The sequence below is a fragment of the Marmota flaviventris genome, chromosome 3 (assembly GCF_047511675.1).
Source record: "Marmota flaviventris isolate mMarFla1 chromosome 3, mMarFla1.hap1, whole genome shotgun sequence".
Lineage (NCBI taxonomy): Eukaryota > Metazoa > Chordata > Mammalia > Rodentia > Sciuridae > Marmota > Marmota flaviventris.
In genome coordinates this window covers 165,234,961-165,259,771 of record NC_092500.1, presented here as the reverse complement: position 1 = coordinate 165,259,771, position 24,811 = coordinate 165,234,961, and the positions used below count along the sequence as shown (strand labels likewise).

Below are 24,811 nucleotides of genomic sequence, written 5' to 3'. Positions count from 1 at the left end.
TTTAGGGACCCAATGCAACCTTTTAATTCCAAGCACAGTCCCCCCTCCCAGCATGATCACACACACATGGAAAGGGAATGCCAGGGTCTGGGCAGGAACAAAACCCAGACCTGGGCAAAAATATATATATAATTATATACACATACGTATCTGGAGAGGAGGAAAGCTGGGCACGTGACTGGGCAGGGCAGGGAGTCGGGTGAGGAAAGCAGCAGGGGTGCCCCAATAAATTACATTCTGTAGAGAGCATGGTGGGGGGTGCATGGGTATGGGCGGGGCCTGGGAGCCAGGACTCTCAGAGACGGACTGAGCCTGCCTCCTGGGAGGCTCAAGGCCTGGGCTCCTCTGGTCCCTGGGCAGGTGCTAGAAGGCACCCTGGCTGGCTTCCCCGAGGCTGGTGGCAGGCCAGGCATTGTATAGGCGGCATCTCCACTCTAAGCCAGGGCTTCTCCACACATTCAGTGGATGCCGGATGCCCATGGGGCTCGAGTAGGAGGCTTCAAAGCTTGGGGGTCACAATAGAAGACAGGGCAAGCTGGAGGGTAGGCAGACCACCCTGCGGGAGGCCCCGCTGGAGCCTGCTCCTGCCAGTCAGAGAAGCAGGAGGCCCAGGCGCAGGGAGCTGTCAGAAGGGAATGGAGTGCTTGGGCAGGCGGACACAGGGTCCCAGAGCTGTCCCTACCTGGCCTCATCCCACCTACTGTGCAGGACAGGTGATAGTCTAACCACTTAGCACACCCTTCATTTCTCCTCACCTGATTCTGGGGACCTTCGTGTGGGGTGACAGGCAGGGAGAGGGTGCAAACTTTAACTCTGTATGTGCTGGGCTTGGCTGGGCAGTGCGGACCAGGGACAAGAGAAGGAGGCCCCGGCCCATTGTGGGGAAGGAAGTCCGTGCCTCACGGCTCTGGGACTGCAGAGGCCCGGGCACCCCCTCGCCCTGAGGAATGGAACCCACTCTGCTTGTGCCCCGCCTCCCACTGCTCCTAGCCCACCAGGGGAAGAGGACGCTGCGGGGTCAAGTGGCCCCAGCTCCAGGGCCCTGAAGCAGCATAGGAGAGGGGCTGGTCGTGGAGACGATGGGCAGGCAGTCAGAAGAGGGAGGCCTTCTTCTTGAGCTCATTCCGCTTCCACAGGGCCAGCTTGCTGAACTCCTCAGGAGACATGGCAAAGACCCTCGAGAAGTCCTCCGCGGACAGATGCCTCTGCGAGGGGACACACAGGCAGCTCAGGGTGGGGGCTGTGCCAAGGACTAAGGGGACACAAATAGAGGCCCAGGTCTTCTCCCCACCAGAGAGGAGCCCCACTGGTAGCCCCACGCCCCCAGGGCCTCCCCTGCATACCTCAAGCCTCATCCGATCTACACCTGGAGGCAGCTTGGTTCGCCCCTTGTTGGTCACCACCAGCATTTCATAGGGATAGATCTGAGGGGGCAGGGAGGGCATCTGAGGCTCGGAGAAGCTCCTGTCCATGTTTCCCCCTCTCCTCCCCAGGCCCCCTGTCCACCTGCAGAGGCCACTGAGGTTCATGCCACTTCGCCATCCACCTCCCACAGCTCCCCTGCTGCTGCCCGGACCATCTCCAGGAGGACCCCAAGCGCATCCAACTTGCCTGGCTTCACCCCCCCACTGCCCACCCCGCTGTGGCGGTCAGGTCCCCTGCCCTCACCTTCTGCTCCAGCACACAGGGCAGGGAGTTCCCCCGGTCCATCCTCCCCCTCTGGCCCTCTCCATTCTGGGGAGACCAAAGCCGCAGTGAGCCAGAGTGGGGCAGGGAGACCTTCCCAGCCTTACCCTGGGCCTCTTCGGTCTCCTCCAGCTCACTCCTTGGCCCCACACCCCCCTTCCCCCACACTGCCAGGTGCCCGGCCCTGGCTCCTGGCGCTCCGCCTGTTCCCCTCCAGGGGGCACTCACCTGCAGGCCTGTGGGAGATAAGAGTGTTGTTCAGAGGCCAGCCCAGGTAGGGCAGCTCCACACCCGGCAGCTCAGCAGCCGCCACCTCATGCAGACCCCCACCCGCAGGCTGCCCCTTCCCCCTTCTCCAGCCCGCTTCTCACCTGGGCTTCCAGCCTCACTTCCTGAAGGGCTGAAGTCTGTGGACTGTAGCTAGGAGAGGACACAGACGGATCAGAGGAAGCTGAGGATGCTCCGCACTGGTCCCCTTCACTCTGAAGGCCTCCCCGTTCCCCCGCGCTCAGTCCCCCAGAAGCACCCTGCATGCAGCCTCTCCCACCAGCCTGCGACCCTGAGGCCTTACCCTGCTCAGGGTGGTCCTGCCATAGGAGGGGAGAGAAGACGACTTAGACGTCCCTGGATGCAAGGCTGGAAGAGAGCAAGAGGCTCAGTCCCTCGGACCTGATAGTCTTTCCCGAGAGGGCTGCCCTGCTGGCCTCCCCCGCCAGTGCTGGGCAGAGACAGGGGAAGTCGGGGATCCCAGTGCGCTCTGGCTGGCTCCCAGTTGCTACCCGTGGACTTCAGCAAGCGACACAGTGCTGGGGTTCGTGATCTATCTAGATTGCCCCCTCCCTCCTCTCTAACTAAAAGCACACCAAATGCCCAACTGGACCAAAAGTCTAAGTGTGAAAATCCAGAGCCAAAGTAGAGGCTTGCTGTCATGAAACAGGCTTCTAGGATATACAAATAAACCTAAGTCTAACCAAAATAATTGAATTATTATTATAATTTAACTAACACTGTTACTAAACCAAACAAAAAAAATTATTTTGTGGTACTGGGGATTGAACCCAGGGTTGTCCTACCATTGAGCTACAACCCCAAACATATTTATTGTTTATTTTGAGACAGGATCTTGCTAAGTTACTGAGGCTGCCCTTGAACTTGTGATCCTCCTGCCTCAGCCTCCAGACTCACAAGAATTACAGGCATGTGCCACCACACCCAACCAGCAATCAAATTTTGAACATCCGATGTTATAATATAGAAGCCATCAACATTTGGGCACAGTCGGCTGGAGGTCACACCAGCAGCCAGCCTACTTCACATTTCTGTTACTGGATGTCCCCAGCAACTTACACATTTCATAAGACCTCGAAACCAAGCACTGTGGATAACAATCCTAGAAAATTGATTTCAGTAACGTTCTTTGCTAGAAAGAACTTCATAACTAAGATTCTTAGCTTGAATGGATCTCAAAGCTCCTTCACTGGGCTGGAGGTATAGCTCAGTGGTAGAGCAGTTGCCTATCATGAGTGAGACCTTGGATTCCAGCCCCAGCCCCACCTCCCCAAATGTGCTCCTTCATCCCCAATTACTGGAAATAGCTGGCATTCTATAGCAGTTGTTTTTTGTTCGGTTGGTTGGTTTTGGTACTAGGGATAGAACCCAGGGGCACTTAACCACTGAGCCACATTCCCATCCCTTTCTGTTTTTTATTCTGAGACTGGGTCTAGCTAAGTTGCTTAGGTCCTTGCTAAATTGCTGAGACTGGCCTCAAACTTGCAAATTCTCCTGCCTCAGCCTCCCAAGTCAGCTAGGCATGCACCACCGCAGGCTCTGTGCAGTTTATATGCTACCTATATTGCACACAGTATACATACAGGCTCTATAGGAGTTGTTTTGACAGGTATTTTTGCTTAAATTTGTTTAGCCTCTCGTTGGCATAGGAGAAGTGGCTGCAGGGAACAGGCTGTGCCTCCACCTGGGGATTCCTGAGGCCATGTTTGTGGAAGACGGAGATTCCTTCCTGAAACAGCCTGAGGAGCAGACTGCACATATAGTACGGAAGAAGCTGGTGAACAGTACCAAATGTATACATTTACGGAACTCAAACTTGCTTAAAAGAAAAAGAGGCTAAAAGGTCAGATTCCTGAAATTAAGCAGACTTTGGAAATTCTAAAATACAGGCAGAAGAAAATCCTGGGAGACCGGATTCTTCCTAGCAGATAACTAGTACTGCAAAACTTCACTCCTCCTACTGAGAAGGTTTGTGGCTGGGGATTATAAAGGAAGACAAGCTGCTGGCTCTGGGTCACTCAGAAGGTTAATCAGAACATTGGATGCCATCCCCAGAGACACTCAAGCTGCAAACCAGAATATCTGTTGGATCATCATTATCCTCAAAACCAACTTTGAGAAATCTCAGCTGGCTTCCCTCTGGACTCAGACACTGGGTTTCCCACCACAGGAATAATCCAATTTTTATTTATTTGCATAGAAATTCATTCTCATTAAATCCCTGGCTTTTAGCACCATCCAGCAACTATTCTTTATTCCTCAGTCCCAACAGATGATTCGACTGGTTCCTAGGAAATCGAAGGCAACCAAATGAGAATATGGATTTATATTGTTCAAAGGAGAGAAGAATGTCTCTTTTCTTGAACAAGATGGGAAACCGGGACTGGGGTTGTGGCTCAGAGGTAGAGCGCTTGCCTAGCATGTGTGAGGCACTGGATTCAATCCTCAGCACCACAAATAAATAAAGTCCATTGACAACTATCAAAATGTTGAAAGAGAGAGAGAGAGAGAGAGAGAGAGAGAGAGAGAGAGAGAGAGAGAGACTCTCTCAGCTTGGCCAAACTTCTGCCAGACTGCAGAACCCTCTCTTATGCCTGTTGGTGCATTTTCTTCCTCCCTCCTTCTCTCTCTGTACCAGGGATTGAACCCAGGGGCACTCAACCACTGAGCCACATCCCCAGTGCCCTCCACCTTTTTCTGTACTTTTATGTTAGAGACAGGGTCTCATTGAGTTGCTTAGAGCATTACTAAATTGATGAGGCTGGCTTTGAACTCAAGATCCTCCTGCCTCAGCCCTGTAAGCCGTTGGAATTACAGGTGTGCGCCACCACACCTGGCTGGTGGATGCATTTTCCTGTAAAATCCAGGGCTATCAAAGAATCCTGCTCAGTCAGTTTAGCAAGAACACAGGCTTCCCCAATGCCTGTTCATCCTCCACTTCTGGTCAGGCTCCTCACCTGCTACCTTCCCTGGGTGATGTCTGGTCACCCTATTCTGTCTCTAAAAAGAATCCTGTATGGTCAAATTAGCCAGAATTCCCTTCACCCTGATCTTCCTTTTAGTCATTTTCTAGCCACTGACACCCTGCCCCACCACCACCACACACACACACCATGCTCCTTGCTGTAAGCTCCTGCTTGCTCACACTGCATTTAGAGTTAAACCCAGTCACTCTCCTCCACTCCAAGATCCCTTTGCAAAGGTCTTGATATCTATTATGAGGGTCCTGAGTAAAGTCTCTTCCCATGCTTAATAAATAAATAAACAAATACATATACATGCATAAATTTGTTCATCCTCGGTAGATTTGAAACTGTAAGAAGCTATCTTCCTAAAAACATTCTTTTATTTTATTTATTAATTTACTTATTTTTGCTACTGGGGATTGAACCCAGGGGCAATCTACCACTGAGCTATCCCAAGCCCTTTTTATTTTTTATTTTGAGACAGGGTCTCCCTATGTTGCCAAGGTTGACCTTGAACTTGTGACCCTCCGCCTCAGCCTCCTGAGATGCTGGGATTACAGACCTGCACCAACACACCCAGGGGGAACCTAAGGATTCTTTTTGGACAAGTTTAGCATCCCTAATCTGAAATTTTGAAATTCTTTAAAATTTTGAAATTCTTCAAAAACAGTTTTAGGTACCACATCCAGGCATGACATCTCTAGAAGAAGAAGAAGAACTAGTTTCTCTTTGTACCTTTTCTACGAGAGTGGTCACACTTTTTTCCAAGACAAACTCCCCCTCACTTTGTGTTGACCAGAATAAACTCGAATGCCCATTTCTAAGCAAATCTTGACAAGGGAATAAAAATACTGTGATTATTATTTTTTTAAGTTCTTCAAAATTTTGCTGACATCATGCTTACAAGGTTTTGGATTTCGTAGCATCATTTCTGATTTCAGATTTTAGGATCAGGAGTGTTGAGCTAGTAAAGTTTATACAAATACTCCCAAATCTGAAGGGGTGGGAATCTCCAAAATTTGAAACACTTCTAGTCCCAAGCATTTAAGATAAGAAATACTCAACCAGTATGGGAAATCATCAGCTTTTGCAATCACCATTCATTACTGAAACGCTGTGCACTCTTGCAGTAAGTACACATTTATACCATGACCAACTGATGCCATCTCAACCTGCCAAACACATAGGAAGATTTTTCACTGCAAATCACTTCTAGGTGCTTACCGATATTTTGTGCTTGTTTGTTTTTTTGTTTGTTACAGGGGAACTAACCCAGGGAAGCTCTACCACTGATCCACATCCCTACTCTTTTTTTTTTTTTTTTTTTGAGACATTAAGTTGCTTAGAGTTTCGCTAAATTGCCAAGACTGGCCTCAAACTTGTGATCCTTCTGTCTCAGCCTCCTGAGTAGCTGGGATTACAATCATGTGCCACTGTGCTGGGCTCCTTACTTATGTTTGGTACTGACAGTTGCGAGGCTACCATTAGTCAGAAAGGCATGCCTGTCATGCTTCAGAACTGTTAAGGGTGATCAAATACGACAGTAACCTACAGAATCCCATGACCATGGATCATGCATAAGTCCATGCTGAAAGTGGCGTTCAGGTAGTAGTTGGCTATTCGACTTCACAAAGCCCAAAAGGAAGTCACAGGCTCTTTTTTGGCTGAGCAGAAGAACCTGGTAGAACACCGAGGGAGAATCCAACCTGGAGCATCCTTCTGTCTACCCCTTTCTCCAGCCCTTGACTACTGAGTGCATGTTTTCTAAGATGCCTTTTGGAACTTCTCACCCTGTGCTGCATCCTGGGCACTCTCCACATCCTAGCCACGTGTCACTCTATAGGTCCTTCAATTCCCAGTCCCAGGGGCTTCTCCCTCTGTTCATCAGAAGAACTGCCAAGCGGGTAGTACACACCACCCAGAATCCCAGCAACTGGAGAGAATGAGGCAGGAGGATTGCAAGTTCAAGGCCAGCCACAGCAACCTAGTGAGGCCCTAACCAACTCAGCAAGACTCTGTCTCTTTTATAAAAAGGGCTGGGGATGTGGCTCAGTGGTAAAGCACCCCTGGGTTCCAGCTCCAGTGAAAGAAAAACAAAGGGTCACACCCCAGAGCCTGTTGTCGGTCACCATAGCTGTACCTCGAAGCTGTCAGACACCCACTTGGTGGCCGCAGTCGTCTTTGTTTGTAGCTCCCGCTCAGTCCCACCCCACCACCCTGGCTCCTCCATCTCCTAGAGAACTCCAGTTTCTTACATGCCCACAGCCAGTGCCTTCTCAGCTTCTCCCTGTGGTCAGGCACCTCTGCAGCAGTGTGCTGGCCTCCCTGGCCCTCAGCACCTGCCTTACACACACTAATCTTGAATCAACCCAACCTCTGCCCTCCTGCTGCCAGCCATGGAGGAAGAATCCCATACTGTGGATCAGCAGAACTATCGAGGTAAGCCACGAGCACTGGCACACACCTGTAATCCCAGTGGCTCGGGAGGCTGAGGCAGGAGGATCGCAAGTTCAAAGCCAGCCTCAGCAACAGCGAGGCACTTAGCAACTCAGTGAGACCCTGACTCTAAATAAAATACAAAATAGGGCTGAGGATGTGGCTCAGTGGTTAAGCACCCGTGGGTTCAATCCCCAGTACCACCCCCCCCCACCAAAAAAAAAGAAACCCAGCCATCAAGGTAAAACCTTGCACCAGTCCCTGATCCCCTCACCTCACACAGAAGCACAGCAGACAACCTCAAGTCCTGAGCTGGCCTGTCCCCACAGCTGTCCTCACGCCTCAGAGGAGGGGCCCTCTGGGAGGCCAGCCTCCCACATTCTGAGGCACCGTGCCCTTCCCATGCTGCTCTCAACCAGCCCTCCCACTGGATCCTAACTGAGGTGTCCCCCAGGGCAAAGCCTGAGCGCCCTGTCCTTCCCTCCTCTACCCACAGCCTTATCCTCTCACCGATTCACTACCACCTCCAAGCTGAAGGCTCTCACGCTCCCAGCGCAGCCGAACTCGGTCCCTGCTTACACGCTCTTCAGGACATTTCAAACCCAACCCTCCTGAAACCAGGCCATTCCTCTCCCTGGAACCTACCTCTTGTCATCTCAGTTCTGAGTCTGTCACCCAGGACTTAAGACAAGGCCCTACTCCTCCCTCCCCACCCCACATCCTTCGGGCCACCAAATTCCCGGCAGGGCATTCCACCTCCTAGGTACTCCTCAGATCCGTCCCCGCTTCCTGGGCCCATGCAGATCTACAGCTGCTCCTACTACTATGGTTTGGGTACAGTCTGAGTGTGTCCCCCAAAGCTGTAGTGCAATCTAATCCTCATTGTGAGGTGCTACAAGACGAAGACTTAATCCAGCTATGATGTGCAGAGGTGGCATTGTTGGAAAGTGATCAGGATTAGATAAGTCATCAGGATAGAACCCCCATGATTGAATCCTGATGGTTTTATAAGAAGAGGGGGAGAAACCAGACAGACACACAGACGCACACCTGCACCTGCTGTCTCTTGTCATGTGAACCCTGTGCCACCTCAGTACTCTGCAAGCAAGATGTGAGCCCCAAAACCTCTAGAACTATGAACTAAACAAACCTTTTTTATTTATAAAGTTAGCTGCCTCAAGTATTTTGCTAGAGTGATGGAAAGCTGACTAACACACTCAGATGACTGGAGAGTGTGACAGATCATTTGTAAAGATGGCTGGGACTATCAATGCCTATCCTGCTTGCCTTTTGCAACACGACCCTAAGTTCCCTGCATCAAGAGGCAGAGCTTATCTCCCCTCCTTATGTCTAGCTGCTTCATGACCTGCTTTGGCCAACAGAAGTAATGCTATGTGGCTTTTGGATTAGCCTTTGTGAGGAGGCCTGGCAGTTCTCATTTTGGGGTCCCCAGGTCTCTCCTCTCTATCGTCACCATGCTCTAGGGAAGTCCAGGCAAACCTGGGGTCACCAAAAGCCCAGCACTCAAGGCCCCGGTTCACCAGTCTCTTGGCCTCACTGCGTGCTCCTCTGTGCTCTGCAATCCTGGCTCCTGGCAGTTCTCTGAGCAGGCCAGGAGGCTTCATGTCCCTTCCTATGCCTCTGCACTGTTCCCAATGTCTGTGATGACGGTCTTTCTCACTCATTTGTCTGTCTCACTGTCTCACTCTTTAAGACACAGGTTAGCCACCAGGCCCTGTCACTGTCCTCGTAAAACACCAACTGCACCCTCTGTCCCAACACCTGCCACATGTGCCAGAACCCCAGGTTCCATGTCAGTTCCCCATTGACCATAAGCTCCCAGAGGATGAGACTGGACTTTTTCACTTGTGATATCCCGGTACCCAGGGCGTGGCAGACCCTCGGTTAGTGTTGGTTAAATTAAACAAAACCTGCCGACCACACCAGGTCCCGCACCTTCTGTGTCTCACAACTCAACAGACAACTGCAGTGCAGCCCGGGTCTGGCCAAGTGATTCTGAACCCCTTTACAGCACTCACAGGTATGGAAGGGTGTCCGGTCGGGCAGGGAGCGGGTTTTCCTCCGGATAGGCAACGACTTTTCCATCTCTTCTTTCAAGATCAGCTTTCCCAAGTTGGAAGTAACCTGAAGAAGGAAAGTGGAAGATGAGGCTGAGACACAGGTACTCGTCTCTCACCTCTGCAAGGCCCAGAGTTGGGAACTGCAGGAAGGAGGAGGAAGGGTTTTCCCAGGTGGCTGGGTTGTGCCCTGGGGCCCAGGGACGCCCTTGTTCTTTCCCCACAGCCACATTAGGTTCTTCAAAGCACTCAGGTGAACTCTGCTGCAGTGACTTCCCTGTCCCATGTCACCATGGCCAAAGCCCAAGCCCATATCATGGGTGGTAGCCTTTCCATGGCTCCCAACTCTCTCCCCTTCCCTGGGCCAGTCGCCCATCTCTCCTTTCTCTTCCCCTGACCTGCTTGTCCTGCTGAGCCTGGTGCCATGGGCCCACCCTCCTCGGTGCTTTAACATCCCCCCAAAGCAGCTAGAAGTCCCGATGTCCCTTCAAAAGCAGCACTTGGAATCCCGGGAAGAAGAGGGATTTCTCACTGGTTCAACAAGGATGCTCTTCTGCCATGAACCCTGTGGACTAGCTACAGGACCAGAACGCCGGTCCCCCAGAAGACAAGGGGGCACGAGACGCTACCTTACTGAGCTCCTCTTTCTGACGTTCCCTGAGCGCCTTCATCTCCTCCCCAGAGTCGTCATCTTCCTCCTCCTCCTCTTCCTCTGCCCCCCTGCGAGATGCCTTCCGCTTCCTCCACTCGGTCTCTAGGAGACAAGAGGCAGCGCAGCCAATCAGCCAGGGGTCAACAAGCGTGTCTCAGAGGCTGGCGCTGCACATGGCACTGGGATGGCTCTTGATGAGCTACAAATTCTTTTTTATTTTTATTTAAATTTTTTTAATTTGAAAGAAAAAAAAATTTTTTTTTTGAGATGGGAGTATTGCCACATTGTCCAGATTGGCTTCAAACTCATGAGCTCAAGTAATCCTCCCTCCTCAGCCCCTGGAGTAGGTAGGACTATAGCTTGTGCCACCAAGCCCAGAACTATAAGTCCTTTAAAAAAATAATATAAAGGGAGAGCTGGGTGCGGTGGCACATGCCTGTTATCCCAGAAGCTGGGGAGGCTGAGGCAGGAGGATTGTGAGTTCAAAGCCAGCCTCAGAAAAAGCAAGGCGCTAAGCAGCTCAGTGAGACCCTGTCTCTAAAATAAAATACAAAATAGGGCTGGGGATGTGGCTCAGTGGTTGGATGCTCCTGAGTTCAATCCCTGTTACCCCCAAAAAATAAAATAAAGGGGCTGGGAGGTGGCTCTGTGGTAGAGCACTTGTCAAGTATGCATGAGGCCTTGGGTTCAATCCCCAGGACCACAATAAATAAAAATTAATAAATTAATAAAGTAATTAATTTAATTAAATAGAGGCTAGGGGTGTAGCTCAGAGGGAGAGCATGTGTTTAGTATACACAAAGTCTATCCCCAGCACCAAAAATAGTAATAATAACTCAAAAAATAAAAATAAAAATAAAGCTGGGCACAGTGACACATGCCTGTAATCTCAGCAACTTGAGAGGCTGAGGCAGGAGGATCACAAGTTTGAGGCTAGTCTTAGCAACTTAGCAGTCCTTCAACAACTTAGTGAGTCCCTATCTCAAAAGAAAAATAAATAAAAAGGGCTGGAAATGTAGTTCAGTAGTAGAGCACCCCTGGGTTCAATCCCTACTTAAAAAAAAAAAAATTCAAAGTAAGAGTAACATTTCCTCCCCTTGCTGTGAAGCTGGGTAGAAAACAGACACATGGGGCTGGGTGCTGTGGTGCACGCCTCTAATCCCAGCACCTTGGGAGGCTGAGGCAGGAGGATTTCGAGTTCAAAGCCAGGCTCTGCAACTTAGCAAGGCCCTAAGCAACTCAGCGAGACCTGTCTCTAAGTAAAACATAAAAAGGGCTGGGATGCGGCTCCGTGGCTAAGCACCTCTGGGTTCAATCCCTGGTATGAAAGAAAACAGGGATTGGAAAAAAACATGGCTTAAATTCCTGGAAACAAGTCCTCTCGTTTGTTTCTCTCTTCCAGAGCTCCTATCACAGGGCCTGGGTCACAGCAGAAGTTTAAGAAATGTCTATTGAGTGACCAGATCAATGAAGGGAACTGGGAGGAATGACTAACTGTAGTGCCACAGGGGAGCAGGGGCAGGTGCTCAGTGGGGTGGGGACAGTTCATGTAGGTCTAAAAGCCACAGGGCATGGGGTGGGGTGGGGTGGAACTGGGTTCACGGCCCTTTAATAGGGACCAAGGTGGAGTAGTGAGGAGGGGTCCCAGCCTCCCCTCTCCCAGCTTTTCCTACCCACAACAGCCAGCGACGGTGGGCATGGCCAGTAGTCGGTTTCGATCTTGGCCGGCTGGTTGGGGTCAGGGGGCTGGGCTGCGGGGAACTTGGACGACTCGATGATGTCCTCGATGAGGTGCTTGCTCTGAGGGCTGCCTCCCATGGACTCTGCAGACAGAGGCCAGAGTTGGCACCCACACAGCCCACCCCACCTGGCCAGTGTGCCCCCAGCTCCCACACCTCTCCCCTCACACCTGTGAGCTCCTGGATATAGAAGCAATGGATTGCAAGGAGCACAGGACAAATATCACATGATGTCATGAAGGGTTAATCTCCTGTCCCCTCCCAGGCACCCCTCGGCACACGCCACGGCCCCCCAGCATGTGGCAGGAAGGGGGACCCTGGGAAGTTGGGGGACCCTCACCTCTCTGCTTGTAGATGGGTGGTTTCTTGTAGATGTTGGAGTCTGGGCGGGTGGTCTCTGTGACAAGGAACAAGAGCAGATGAGAAGGGAGGGAGACATGCTGATGGCAGGAGACGCTGGAGAGTGGAGACAAGTGGAAGGGACACATGGGACAGGACCAAGAGCCCAGACAGAACTGGAGGTCCTGGACTGACCCTCAGGGGGGTTGGGGAGGAGGGAAACAGGACAGGCCCACTGTCATGGTAGCTCTGCCTGAGTCCTGGGGTCCAGCCAGGTCTGTGGTGAGCTCATATCCCTAAGAACAGGGGATTGAGAATAGGGGTTTGAGAGGAAGGAGAGTGACAAGGAGAAGATGCAACCACACCTACCAGGGTGGTGGAAGTGGGGCAGGCTGGTGCGGGGGGTTCCCGTGGTTCTCGGGGCTGAAGCTTGAGAGATGAGGCCAGGGGTCCGGCTCTCCGCCCACACCTGCAGAACAGAAGTGTGCAGCTTCCAGGTCCCCCACGTAGCCCCTCGGGCCCACAGGGACACCACTTCACCTTTCTCCCTCTTCCTACCCAGGCAGCCCACATCCCAGCCCCAGAGCGACGCTGTGGCAGAGGAAGGGCATTCAAGGACTCCATCTGCCCAGGGAGAGTGTTAAACGAGTCCTGGGTCAGACAGACAGATGGGCACAGAGTTGGCCAGCGTCGGGCTGGGATCTGCTGAGTCTGTCATCCCCTGTACTCGGCAGAGCTCAATCTGGATGTCTGGGGGGAGGGGAGCTGGGGCCCCATCAGAGCAGGGCTGGGCAACTTTCAGGGTGGGACAGACTCACCTCTGGGGATGGTGGGGGGGATGTGGATTTGGGCGACAGAGAGCGCTGTGAATGGAGAGGGGGCTGGTCAGAGTCACAAGGGTGGGATCCAACCCTCATCCCTGGAACCTCAAAGGGGCCTCTTCATCCTCCACCCAACTCCACCCACTTCCCTAGCCCACTCTTTTCTCTCTGGGATCCTTGCCATTTCCAAGCTCAGGCTTTCCATCCTTCTTCCCAGTGTTCTCAGGACCCAGTCCTGAGTCTTTCCGTATGAAGCACGAAGCAGCCCGCCATCTTGGAACAGTGTGCTCGGTGCTCTGAGGGCCAACTGCCAACCAGCTAAGGCCCTGTCCTCAGAGCCTAACAAGGAATGGCAGGGACAATGCCATCAAGCACCCAGGAAGGAAGTCTGGGCTCCCTGGCCAGATATTTAAATCTCTCTCCACAGTTTGGCCCCAGTTCACTGCTCAGCCATGACCCTGTCCCTTTCTTAAATACAAATGACAAAGTACCTGCCCATGTATTGCCTCAGGCACCTTGTGGGTGGACAAACAGAGCTATCTGTCACCTGTGTGTTACAGGAGGGGAAACAGAGGCCCCAACCTCATAATGGGCCCTGAGTTAGGACTGCAAGCCTCTAAGTTCAGAGCTCCAAGCTTTTTCTACACATTTTGTTCTTGCTGCCTACTCGCACCCTTTGAGACGCTGCTCAAATGTGGCTTCCCCAGCTCCCTGCATGTGGTCCCCCCAGCTCCCTACATGTGGCCCCCCAGCTCCCTACATGTGGCCCCACCCTAACCTTGAGCTCTTCTGCCTGCTCTCTGCCAAATGCTGGTTGGTCATTCAGGTCGATTCCATGATTCCCACCTGATTCCCAAGCACAGTCCCTTTCTCCTTGGGTGAAGTCTGGCTTCCAGGAAAGACGACCCAGAGGGATTCCAGTCACCAGCCAGTGGGCTGGGGAGCCAGTCCCTAACCCCACTCACCTCTCGGCTTCTGGGAAGCTCCACATGATCCAGGAGGGAATAGGTAAAGTGGGGCTCATAGATCATGAGGTCAGGCCTCTCAATGTCCAGGATGGCCTTGTCCTTGGGGATGGCAGCCAGGTCCTTGTAGCCCAGTACCTGGTTATCCATCTTGGCCTGAAGTGAAATGGGGTAAATGGAACAGATGTGCTGGAAGCCTCACCTAGGGCACCACCCTTGCTGGCTGGGCTTAGTTTGTTGCCAAGAAAGTGGGCAGCCATTTTAGATGGCCACTCTCACAAGTTGACAGCTCATTGTTTTAAGTTTAGGGATACAGATAGTTTTAAAAGACAGGATAGTCCTTTGACTAGCATTTTGAATGCAACAAGGCTAGACCCTGCCAGGGGCAGTGGGGAACCTTCCCTGGCTCTCTGGCTTCTCTCCACCTGCCAAGCACCGGCAGGACCAGCAGTGGGGGCCTGTGAGTGAAGCAAGCGGGTGCCGCCCTCCCTCCTCCCGGCCTGCGGCTGCTGGTGCCCGACAGGGGTACTCACCACGATGCTGGAGGGAGAGCCGGGCACACTCGAGTCTCGGGAGGAGCTGACGCTCCCGGGGGAGGTAAGAGGTTGCTGGGGAGAGCGAGAAGGCGGCCGAGTGGGCATGTGCGTGGGTGCGAGGGCGGGGGCTCGGGTCTGCCCTAGGCCTCTGGGGACCCGGCGTGCTGCGCGGCGGGCGGCCACCAGGTGGCACCCTCGACTCCCGAGCTGGCCCTCGCGGGCAGCCCGCCCCCACCCGGCCCTGCGCCCCCTGCCCGGGCGGGTGCAGCCCGCGCACCTTCTGCAGCCGTTCCATGCGGCCCGGAGCTCGCCACGCCGCCGCTCACTCGCAGAGGCCTGTGCGCGGGGAGAGGACAGGGGGTCAGGCGCGGCCCGGCTCCCGCAGCAAGGGCGTCCCCCCGCGCTGTCGCATCCTCATCCCTCGGCGACTCTCCAGGATGCTGACCGCGAGGCAGGTCTGGAAGGACAGGGAGGGCGGCGCCAGGAGGGCCGTTAGGCTCGGGTCTCCGCGGCGCTGGCCTCAGCTTTCCGTTCGCTCGGCCCCGACCAGGCGCGCGTGCGGACCGGCCGGCCGAGCGGACGCGCTGCACTTGTTTTTGAGCCATTGTTCTCCGGCTCCAAAGGAAATGACGGCAGGGGTCAGCCGGCTTCCCAGTGCCGGGTGGCCTTTACATCCCCTGCGCGCTCACACCTGCCGTGCCCTGCCCCCGCCGGAGTCCCGGCTTCAGGCCGCTAGGCCCACTCCCCGTCGGTCTCCTTTCCCCATTCTCCCGGGGATGCTCTAACGCAGAGGGACTTAGTCATACTCAGGAGAGAGTGGACGCAGGGCAGGAAGGGGCCGTGGAGCCAAGTGCACGAGGCCAGGCCACTGGCTGGAAACGGCGGCTTGCCCCAGAGGGAGGCCCAAGCCTTCTCCTTCCTGGTGACTCTCCCAGCAATTCCCCCCACTCCCTGCACTGGACCCCTTAACATGCAGGGAGTCTCCAGCTAGGTCCAGGGTGGCAGTGGCAGTGCCAGCAGAGCTGCCTATCCATATGCTGCCAGTAAGCCACAAAAATGAAGAGAGCTGTCAGCTATAGAAAGTACAAGGAGGTTAACGTGGTGGCTACAAGCTTGGAACTGCTCTTAAGCCAGGGTGCCTCAGCTTGAGGAACTCTGCTACTCTGGATGCTGTGTGACCTTGGGCAAGTTATTTACCCCTCCTGTGTTTCATATTTCTCATCTATATAATGAGGAGTAGTAATAATCCCCGAGTCACAGGATTGCTATGAGTATCAGGTAAGTAATAAGAGTAGAGTGTGTAAAATATGATACATTCCATGTAAAGGAGTAGCTATTATTAGTTCTACCTCCTCATGGACTGATGACTTAGGGGGGTTTTCTGTAGCCATTCCTGGCAAAAGCCACAAAGGACTGAGGGGGGCTATTGGTGCTCCTCATCTTTTCACCTGTACTTTGTATCAGGCCATCCACCAAACCACCCACCTGCCACACAAGCAGTCCTTTTTCCCACTTCCAGGCCTTAGTTCACATCCTGGCACACCTCTGCCCACATCTCTGCCTCCCCAGTGCCACCCAAGCTTCCAGGTTCATCTGCAAATCCACTTCCCCACTCTTCTAGTCCTCACTGGCAAACCCACCTCTGAATTTCAGTGGACCTAAAAAAGAGCCATGTAACTAAGCAGTTGATCACACGCTGCCCGACTCCTAACTCTGGAGGGCAACAACGACGAGGAGAGCTGTCTCGTTACCACAACAATCCTATATGGTAGACCCATTCTGCAGATGAGGAACCTGAGGCTCAGAGAGGTAAAAAGACTTGTCCAGGGTCAAGGCACTCAAAATGACTCTTCTCAGCATGGCCTAATCCATGGTGTCTATTCTGTGTACCATGGGTACAGACTAGAATCTGCTCGATTTCTCAAGTCTTCTTGGAATCCTAGAACCTCCAAGACAAGACTCTGGCCACCTGACGCACACTAGGCATCTGGTTCTCAAGGAATGACTCCCATTCAGCCAGGCTTGCTGGTGCACGCTTTAATCCCAACAACTCGGAAGGTTGAAGCTGGAGGATTGCAAGTTCAAGATCAGTCTCAGCAATTCAGTGAGACTAACCCCAAATACCAAAGATTAAAAAAGAGAGAAGACTCCATTCCGAGCCTCATCCTCCCCTTGTCTTCTTAGTGCTCACTGTGGGACGCTTTTAACTAGGTGTAAGCAACGAAATCCATTCTCGTACACTTTAGAAGAGCTGTACAGTCTTCCCACTCTGCTCTGACTTTTACTATTGCTAATAGCTATTGTCACACTAGCTATACATTTGGCTCAGCCCTAGAAGCAAATGCTTATCCATCCCTCGCCCACCCACCCAGGCATGTATTGTTTTATCCATCCACTCAACAAATCCTTTCTGAGCACCTATTCTGCACCAAGCACAGCATGATGCTCTGTGATGAGCCTCAAGGAGAACAGGAAGATGAGTCAAAGCAACTTAGCTGCCGTTCCAGAAAGAAGGCATGACTGCAGATAGCTCCAGTGGAAGATAGAGAATCACATGTGCAGGAAGACAGCACAGACCAGGAGGAGACAGGGAGAGAGATTACTCCTGCCTGGGTATTGGCTGGGGAAATAAGCTTCCTTGGAGGAGGAGGTCAAGTTTGAGGTCATCCAAAAAAAAAAAAAAAAAAAAAGAAATTTTGACAAAGAAAGTGACATGAGCAAAGGTGGAAAGGGGACACAATGGGTCTGTCTGGGGGATGGCAGATATAGCTAGATGGTAGAGCTCGGGAGCTTGAGATACTTTTGGGACAGTAAGAGGATCCCACACTGAAATTAGATTATGTTCTATGGGAAAGAGGGATCATAGAAGTAAAAACTTAGTTGTTTTTTTTTTTTAACCAAAGAAGTGACAGGATCCATACACTGTTTGGGGGAAATGACTCTAGCTGCAGCCCTGGAGCTGGACTGGACAGTCCACAGGGAGAACAACAGGGAGCTGCGGTAGTATTTAAGCAGAGGATTGTGAAGGTCTAGACTTGGGCAGGGGCTGAGGACTGGAAGCAAGCAAACCAGGAAACCTAGAGGCAGCTGGTGCAAAGCAAGACTGGACCCCCCAGGGGAGGGCAGGCGCCATCCAGAGACTGGGAGGGGGAGGGGACAGGTGGAGGTGGCAGGAAGCAGCCGGCAGGCAGGTGGGAAGGTCCAGGAGGAAAGCAGCTGGGTGGGGCTGGGCTGGGAAAGGTGGTTTGGGAGTTACTTGCCTGGGGTGGTGGTCTGAACCCAGTGACTGCTGGGGGAGAAGGAAGGTCAGAACAGCATCCCAAGAAACACTCTGGGACTGGAAGAAAGAAATAGCCAGGGAGGGCACAATCAGAAAGGGGATGGGAAAGGAGGTGGCCAGCTCCTGGGCAGGGAGTGTGTCTAGTGATCCTCTGTGTCTTTAGCAAAAGGCCTGAGACCACTAAGTGTGCACTCCACGTTGAGACAGGGGACGGGAGGAGTGCAAGGGCTCTGAAACCGGAGTGCCAGGGGAGCCAGAGGCTGTTGCCATGGGGAGGGAGGGCAGGGAGAGGTGCCAGAGTGATGTCCCTCCAGTTCCCTGTCAAGGCCCTGATGGCCTCCTGGTTTGGGACGACAGAGAGGCAGGGCCTGGCCAGGCTATATGCCAAGGGGAAGTGGCACTTCTAAGCAGTGCCCTAGCAGGACAGGAGGGTGACTTTGAAAGAGGCAAGTTGCGCGTTTTTAAGGGAAGGAGAGTCAATCATGATTTGGGAGGCAGCAAAGAAGGGAATGCAGAGGCTGCAGCAGAGAGGGGACACTTGTCGGAGCAAGGTGCCAGCAGGGAGAAAGGGGACGGGTCTGTGCCCAAGCGGAGCACTGGCTTTGGAAGAGAGCTCCTTCCCTCAAAGGAGAGGAAAGGGCAAGAAGTTGGGTAACAGGGACATAGGGACATTTAGAAGGAGCCAACCAGAGACTTGTATTCTCCCAGTGAGACTGAGAGAGGTTCTGTGCTGATCTTGCAGGTGGCCTAGGGCAGCGAGGAGAGTTTGGAGGCTCTCTCTGAAGAGCAGGTAGAACTGAGCTCAGCGAGGGCCTGGTAAAATGGGTGGCTTAAGAGTGTTTTGGAGCCTCCAGCTAGGCCTGGAGGTGGCCCTGGTGCCCTCCCCTAAACACCATGTGCTGGAGTGCTGAGGGGGCAGTGGCTGTCAGCCAACATGGCATCAAGGTGGCAACTGCCCAGGAAAGGAGTGTGGGGAGGGGTCGGGGTGAGCCGGGTCCCAGGGCACACATGTGGTCAGACACTGAGACCCGCACTCACATGTGCACAAACACCAGGCCATGGGCATAGCCCATGGGAATATGAGTCCAGATACTGATGGTCAGAGTAAGATTTAATAGGTGGTGTGTGCCAGGCACGATGGCACAGGCTTGCCCAGCTCCTCAGAAGGCTGAGGCAGGAGGATCCCAAGTTGAAGGCCAGCCAGGACAACTTAGAAAGATCTTGTTTCAGAATATAAAAGGGCTGGGGATATAGCAGGGTGGTAAAGCACCTGCCTAGCATGTGTAAGGCCCTGGGTTTGATCCCCAGTACCACCCAAACAGTGATAATAATGATAATTATAATAATACAGTTGGTATTTATGGAATATCATCTTTATGACTGGCACTTTACACTCTTTGTTCCACTTAATTCTGACATCCAGTCCTGCTAGGTGATTATTATTATTGTTTCAGGTTTGTGGATGAGGAAATTGAGTTAAACAAGTAGTCAGTTAAGGACACATTACTATGTAAAATTTAAGCCCATTAACCATAACACTGTTAGGGGACAGACAGATGTGATGGTGGGAACACAAGGTTAAGAGAATAATTCTATAAAATGGGCCCACTGTGCTGACCCCCCACATGATTTCTAAGGAGCAATTTACCTGCAGCCCTGCCTGACCTTAGTGGACAGGATATATCACATTCCTCAGCAAACTACCTGTTCACTGCAGGAGAAATGCAGGCCCAAAATAGTGCTGATAAGAGGAACCCAAGTTCCACTGAAGGAGGAGACTTTTGTAACCAGAACCTGAAACTCTGGGAGATAAGAATTAGTTCTTCATAACCATAAAATCTGCAAGAATGTATGGTTAAGGGGCTGGGGTTGTAGCTCAGTGGTGGAGTGCTTGCCTAGCCTGTGTGAGGTACTGGGTTTGATCCTCAGCACCACATATAAATAAGTAAATAAATAAAGGTATTATATTCATCTACAACTAAAATGAATATTTAAAAAAAATGTCTGGTTAAGAATCCAATTAGAACTGGTCAGTGTGGGCTAAAGTGACCTAGTGTTGCCATGACAGTGGGGACTTGAAAGTCTGATGTCACCCTGCTGTCAATCAAAAGTCAGGTGGTGGCCCTGGGGGCTGGGTTTGTAGCTCAGTGGTGGAGCACTTGCCTCCCATGGGTGAGGCACTGTGTTAGAGCCTCAGCACCACGTAAAAATAAATAAAATGAAGGTATTGTGGGTATTATGATCATCTACAACTAAAAGTATTTAAAAAGAAAGAAAAGGAAAAAAACCCAGGCATGGTGGTGCACACCTGTAATCCCAGCGGCTCAGGAGGCTGAGGCAGGAGGATCTCAAGTTCAAAGCCAGACTCAGCAATTTAGAAGGCTCTAAGCAACTCAGTAAGACTCTGTCTCTAAACAAAATATAAAAAAGAAGATATTGCTCAGTTGCTTAGCATCCCTGGATTCAAATTCCAGTTTAAAAAAAAATAAAGAAGATATAGCCCAACTAATTTAAAAAAAAAAAAAGAGGTAGACTTGGGAAGGACTCTCTCTCTCTGGAAATTTCTCTGGGATCCCCAGTAAAACAGGAGAGCAGGAGAGGCACACTGTCTCTCTCTTCTGAGAGGACCCACTCTCTTCCTTGAGAGTGTCCCCTTTCCCTTTTCCTATCCCTTCAATAAAGTCATTCCTGTTACTCTGAGCCATGTGTCTAAAATCTTTCTGACTTGGTCACAAGAATCGAAGAGGGGGTCTTCTTGCTGCCTCAGTTTCTCAGAAGGCCCCAGCTCCAAAACCATACCACCCCATGCAAAACTGTGACATTAGTCACCAGCCCCTCTGTTCCTTACCCCTCAGCCCCTCTTTATCCACAGCAGGCCCCCCTGCAGGTCTTGAACAAAGCATTTGGGGTTCCTGCCCCTGGCTCTTTCAGGGTTCCACATCTAGTTCCAGTGCCTGTCCTGGGTCAGAGAGTGAGCTGATCGATCAGTTACTTCCCTGGAGGTCCCAAAGACAGAAATACAATCATAGCCCTCGGGGAGCATTTTCTATTTTTTTCTCTCCTCTAAAATATATATATATTTTAGAGGAGAGAAAAAAATTATATATATATATATATATATATATATATTTGTTGTTGTTGTTGTTGTGGTTGGACACAATATCTTTATTTTTATTTATTTTTATGTGGTGCTGAGGATTGAACCCAGCACCTCACAAGTGCCAGGCAAGCGCTCTACCACTGAGCCCCAGCCCCAGCCCAGCATTTGCTTTTAAATTTGGGCTGAGCCTTAAGGAAAAAAGTTATAACTGCTGAAATTTTAGGTTGCCAGAAGGCAAGCAGGGAAAATGTTTGGGCTTGGTAGCAAGAAAAAGAGAGAGAAAGCATGAGCGTGCTCGTGAGCACTTCCTGGCTCCTCTCAAATCACCAGGCAGCACCTGCCCACTCGACCCAGGTGCAGCCCCTTCCCCAAAGCTTATTCCTGCGGGCGGGCGCCTCCTCCAGGCGCGGCGCCCTCTCCCATCCATGCACACTGCTTGCCTAGGTCCCTGCATTCCAGAGGTCCCAGCGACCTCCACAGACAGGGACCAAAAGGGCAGGCTGCAGCAGGAAGGGAGGGAGGGAGGGAAGGGGAAAGCCTGGCAGCCAGCAAGCCCAGGTGGCCAAAGGGACTCCTCAGCCTTCCAGGCTCTGGGAGGCTGCCAGCAGGCTTCTCACCCTCCCATCTCAGCCCCACCCTCCCCCAGCTGTGTGTCCTGGTCTTATCTGAGCCACCAGCCCAGCCCCACCTCACACCACCCACCCTCTCATCTCCAACCAGAGCCAGGCAGCTCCCTGGGAAGTAGGTGATAAGACTCGCCCTGGAGGGGGGAACCTCTAAATTTGTGCCCACCCATCTCCAAGCCTTTTGTTCCAGGCAAGGGTGAATCCAGACTGTGGCGCCCTAGACTTGGAGAAAGGAAGGCATCCCCTGCAAGCCCCTACACCCCAACACCAGGCAGAACGGGAGCCTTAGGCCTCAGGGTCTCTAATCCAACCTTTGCTGTCATCCTCTACCAGCCACTAACTGCCTGTGCCAGCGCCCGTGCTAGGGACTTTCACATGTCCCCAATGAACTCTTACTTGAGATGAGGCTGAGAGGGTGACTGGCCAAATGCCACCCCAGGGGAGTCAAGGTGGAATTCCTACCCAGGCCAGCTTGGGCCAAAGCCAATGAATGCTTTTGCAATGAACTTCCCCCAAAGACACTTTAGTCTGAACTTGGAACTTGGTCTGCCAATCTCACTTGTAGAACAGGAGTGGGGAGTCGGTGGGGGGCGGGGGGGGGGACCCAGCTCTGTGCAACCAGGCAGGGTCAGCCAGGCTGGAGGCCTCTAGATAGTAAGGGAGTTAGGAAATGAGGTGAGTTGTTCCAGTGGGCTGGGGTCAGGCTGGCCCCGCCCTGCCCTGTCTCTGTGTCATTCAGTGTGACTGCCTTGCCCCCTCCCTTTCTTCAGTCTTCCTGCCTCTCCTTCCCTTTTGACTTTCTTTCTTCATCTTTCTCCCTCCTTCTCTCTTTCCCTTTCACCCTCTCCCTCTCCCCCTTTGGGCCCCACCTCCGCAGTTGCTGTGGCAACAACTAAATGCCAGAAATAAAGGCAGGATCCAGCTAGGTCACCAGTTCCCAAAACAGCATCCCCGGGTGGGGAGAAGGGCAAGGGCCGGAAGCAGACCACGGGGCAGGGACCAGGCACACTCCAGTGGCAGTGTGTGTGTATATGTGCTGGAGAGTGGGGCAGGACACAGGACAAGGGAGGGCTTGGCCTGCTGTAGGCCAATGGCTCACCAGGTTGTCCCCTACTGAAACCAGGCCTGAACCCCTGACCTTTCAAAGGATGGCAAACCTGGGCACTTCTTCTTCTTCTCTCATTTTCTTACTCACCCCAGGCAATTTTCAAAATCCTTGTTCTGCCTGCTAAGACTAGGGTCCCTAGACACTCTCTCACCCCGAACAGGATCAGGCAGGGGCAGTGTGAGCCCAGAGAACACCTGTCCAGGCTCTGCCCTACTATTCTTGATGACCACAGGATTAAGCCTCTGGCTGCCTTCTCCTCTGACCCCCCATAAATGTATATCTACTTGTCCATTTTTTCTTGGGTCTCTCTCTTCCCTGGGTTTGAAGATAATCTCTCTACACCTCCCTTTGACAAGGTCCCCATTTTCTAGCTCCCCAGCCCCCTGAGCTTGCTTGGTCCCAACCTGCTCCTGCTCCAGCCCCTGCTTATATCTGGTCCCCATGTGCAAACGAGATGGGAAGAGTTGTGGGAGAGGGTGGGCGCTTTCACAGTAAATTCAGCTTTTGAAATTCTGGGAACATCCCTGTTCTCTCGTGAGCTCCAAAAGAATAGTCCTGCAGATATCCGACCACCAGAGAACACCCTGGCCCAGGTGTGGACCAGGCCACAGAGAGGCTGGCAGCACTGAGACAAGACTTACAGGTGCACATGGGTAGCACAGTCCCGCTCTTACAACACGGTTAGAGACAGAACACGTGCACACAGGTGCGTGCAGGGAGACTCCACAGCCCTGCTTGCCAGATCACGCCCCCACTCTCCCAGCAAGGCCCCCACACAGCGACACATGGTGCTGAGGACACCCACTTGAACCCACCCACTGATCCTCCCCTTGGCAACCGTTCTCTACCTTCAGCCCCCCACACCACATGCTGCCACCATCCCTGAGCTGTGCACGTGTACAAGTAACAACACTCACAGGACCTACCATCCCAGTCCCTGAAGCCTCCCCATGTCCCCCATTCCCACAGCTGCACAGCCTGCCTTCTAGACTGGTCCCATCCCCTGACTCTCACAACCTGGCAACCAGTCTCCTGAGAGGGAACCACCAGGTGCTCTTGCCCGAGAAAGGAAGCTCGTCCTGCTAGGCCTAGGAACCTCTAGAGCTGGGATGGTGACCCCAGGACCCTGGAAGGGCCTGTGTCTGCTCAGCACCCAGCTCCTTCAGGCCCAATTGCAACCAAGTCCCAGTACCCGGAGAGCAGAGGCCAGGCCTACAGCCGCGCCCTGCCACTAGCCTCATTCTTCACTGGTCCCCACCCAGCCTGGCCAGCCAGAGTTAGGAGGGGCTCAGGAACAGACTCCAAATCAACAGCATAGGGGCCCCTAACTGGCCCTCTCCCACCTGGAGGACACCTGGTGGGTGGGTAGCTGGCTGTGGCTTCTTCTTCCATTATTCAGCAAGGAGGGAACCGCTCCCTTGCCCCACGCATGCCCCCACATCCCTAGGATTTCTGGTCAGTGAAACTAGGTAGGCAGGGCCAGAGAAGGGGGTACTGGACTGGCAGCATGGACTCCTTGTGCATGGAAAGCCCCAGGCCCTCTTCCCCAGATCACATCAAACCTAGGTCACCAAAGTCCTGTTTCCCACTGAGCAAGGTGCCAGAGCTGGGGCGTTCCTACTACCACCCAAAGCCCTGCTCCAGGCAGGGGCTGCAGCCCAAAGTGCCCACAAAGGGGAAGAGAGGCGGAGACCCTGCCACCTACCTCTTCCCAGGCTGTGGCCCAGACGCCCTTAAGGCCCCGGGAGGCGCAGGCCCTGCTCCACAGGCTGCTGCTGCGTTTCCTCAGGAGCCTAGGTAAGAGGCGTCTCTTGCAGGAAACCAGCCTTGCTTTCCGAAGCACAAATAACAGGAAGAAAGCCGGCTTTGGGTGGGTGGGGTGGGAGCTGGCAAAGGAGGGGAGCTGGTCTTGGCTGAGCGCTGATCTCCCCTCTGGGCCCCCACCCCCCTCGCCCCCACCCTGCTGCTCCGCAAGCCACACCACGGCTTGGGTCCCCGTGTTGGGGAGCCCGCGTCTGATGGGCGGGCAGCAGGATGGCTGGCTGACTGGCCGGCTCCCCACACCCTCCCGCACCCTCCCCACCTCCAGCTGATAGTGGCCGCGAGGGTGTGTGTTTGGATTGCCGCTCTTCCACCCGGGCTGCAGTCAATCCATCTCAAACAAGAGAAGCATTAGCCGGCATCATGACGA

General features: G+C 52.9%; 1 protein-coding gene across 1 annotated transcript; it reads right to left on the bottom strand.

Annotated features, from left to right (window-relative positions):
• On the bottom strand, positions 1-24,597 carry Dmtn (dematin actin binding protein). The gene is made up of 16 exons (XM_027926954.3): positions 24,326-24,597; positions 14,784-14,963; positions 14,504-14,578; positions 13,971-14,126; positions 13,003-13,047; positions 12,554-12,653; positions 12,186-12,242; positions 11,780-11,929; positions 10,084-10,208; positions 9,416-9,521; positions 2,258-2,322; positions 2,058-2,106; positions 1,915-1,922; positions 1,669-1,734; positions 1,344-1,424; positions 1-1,205 (listed from the first exon to the last, which is right to left on the bottom strand). The coding sequence occupies exons 2-16, from the start codon at positions 14,799-14,801 to the stop codon at positions 1,092-1,094; spliced, it is 1,215 nt and encodes a 404-aa protein (XP_027782755.1). The 5' UTR covers positions 14,802-14,963; positions 24,326-24,597; the 3' UTR covers positions 1-1,091.
• Between the last annotated feature and the right edge of the window lie 214 nt (positions 24,598-24,811).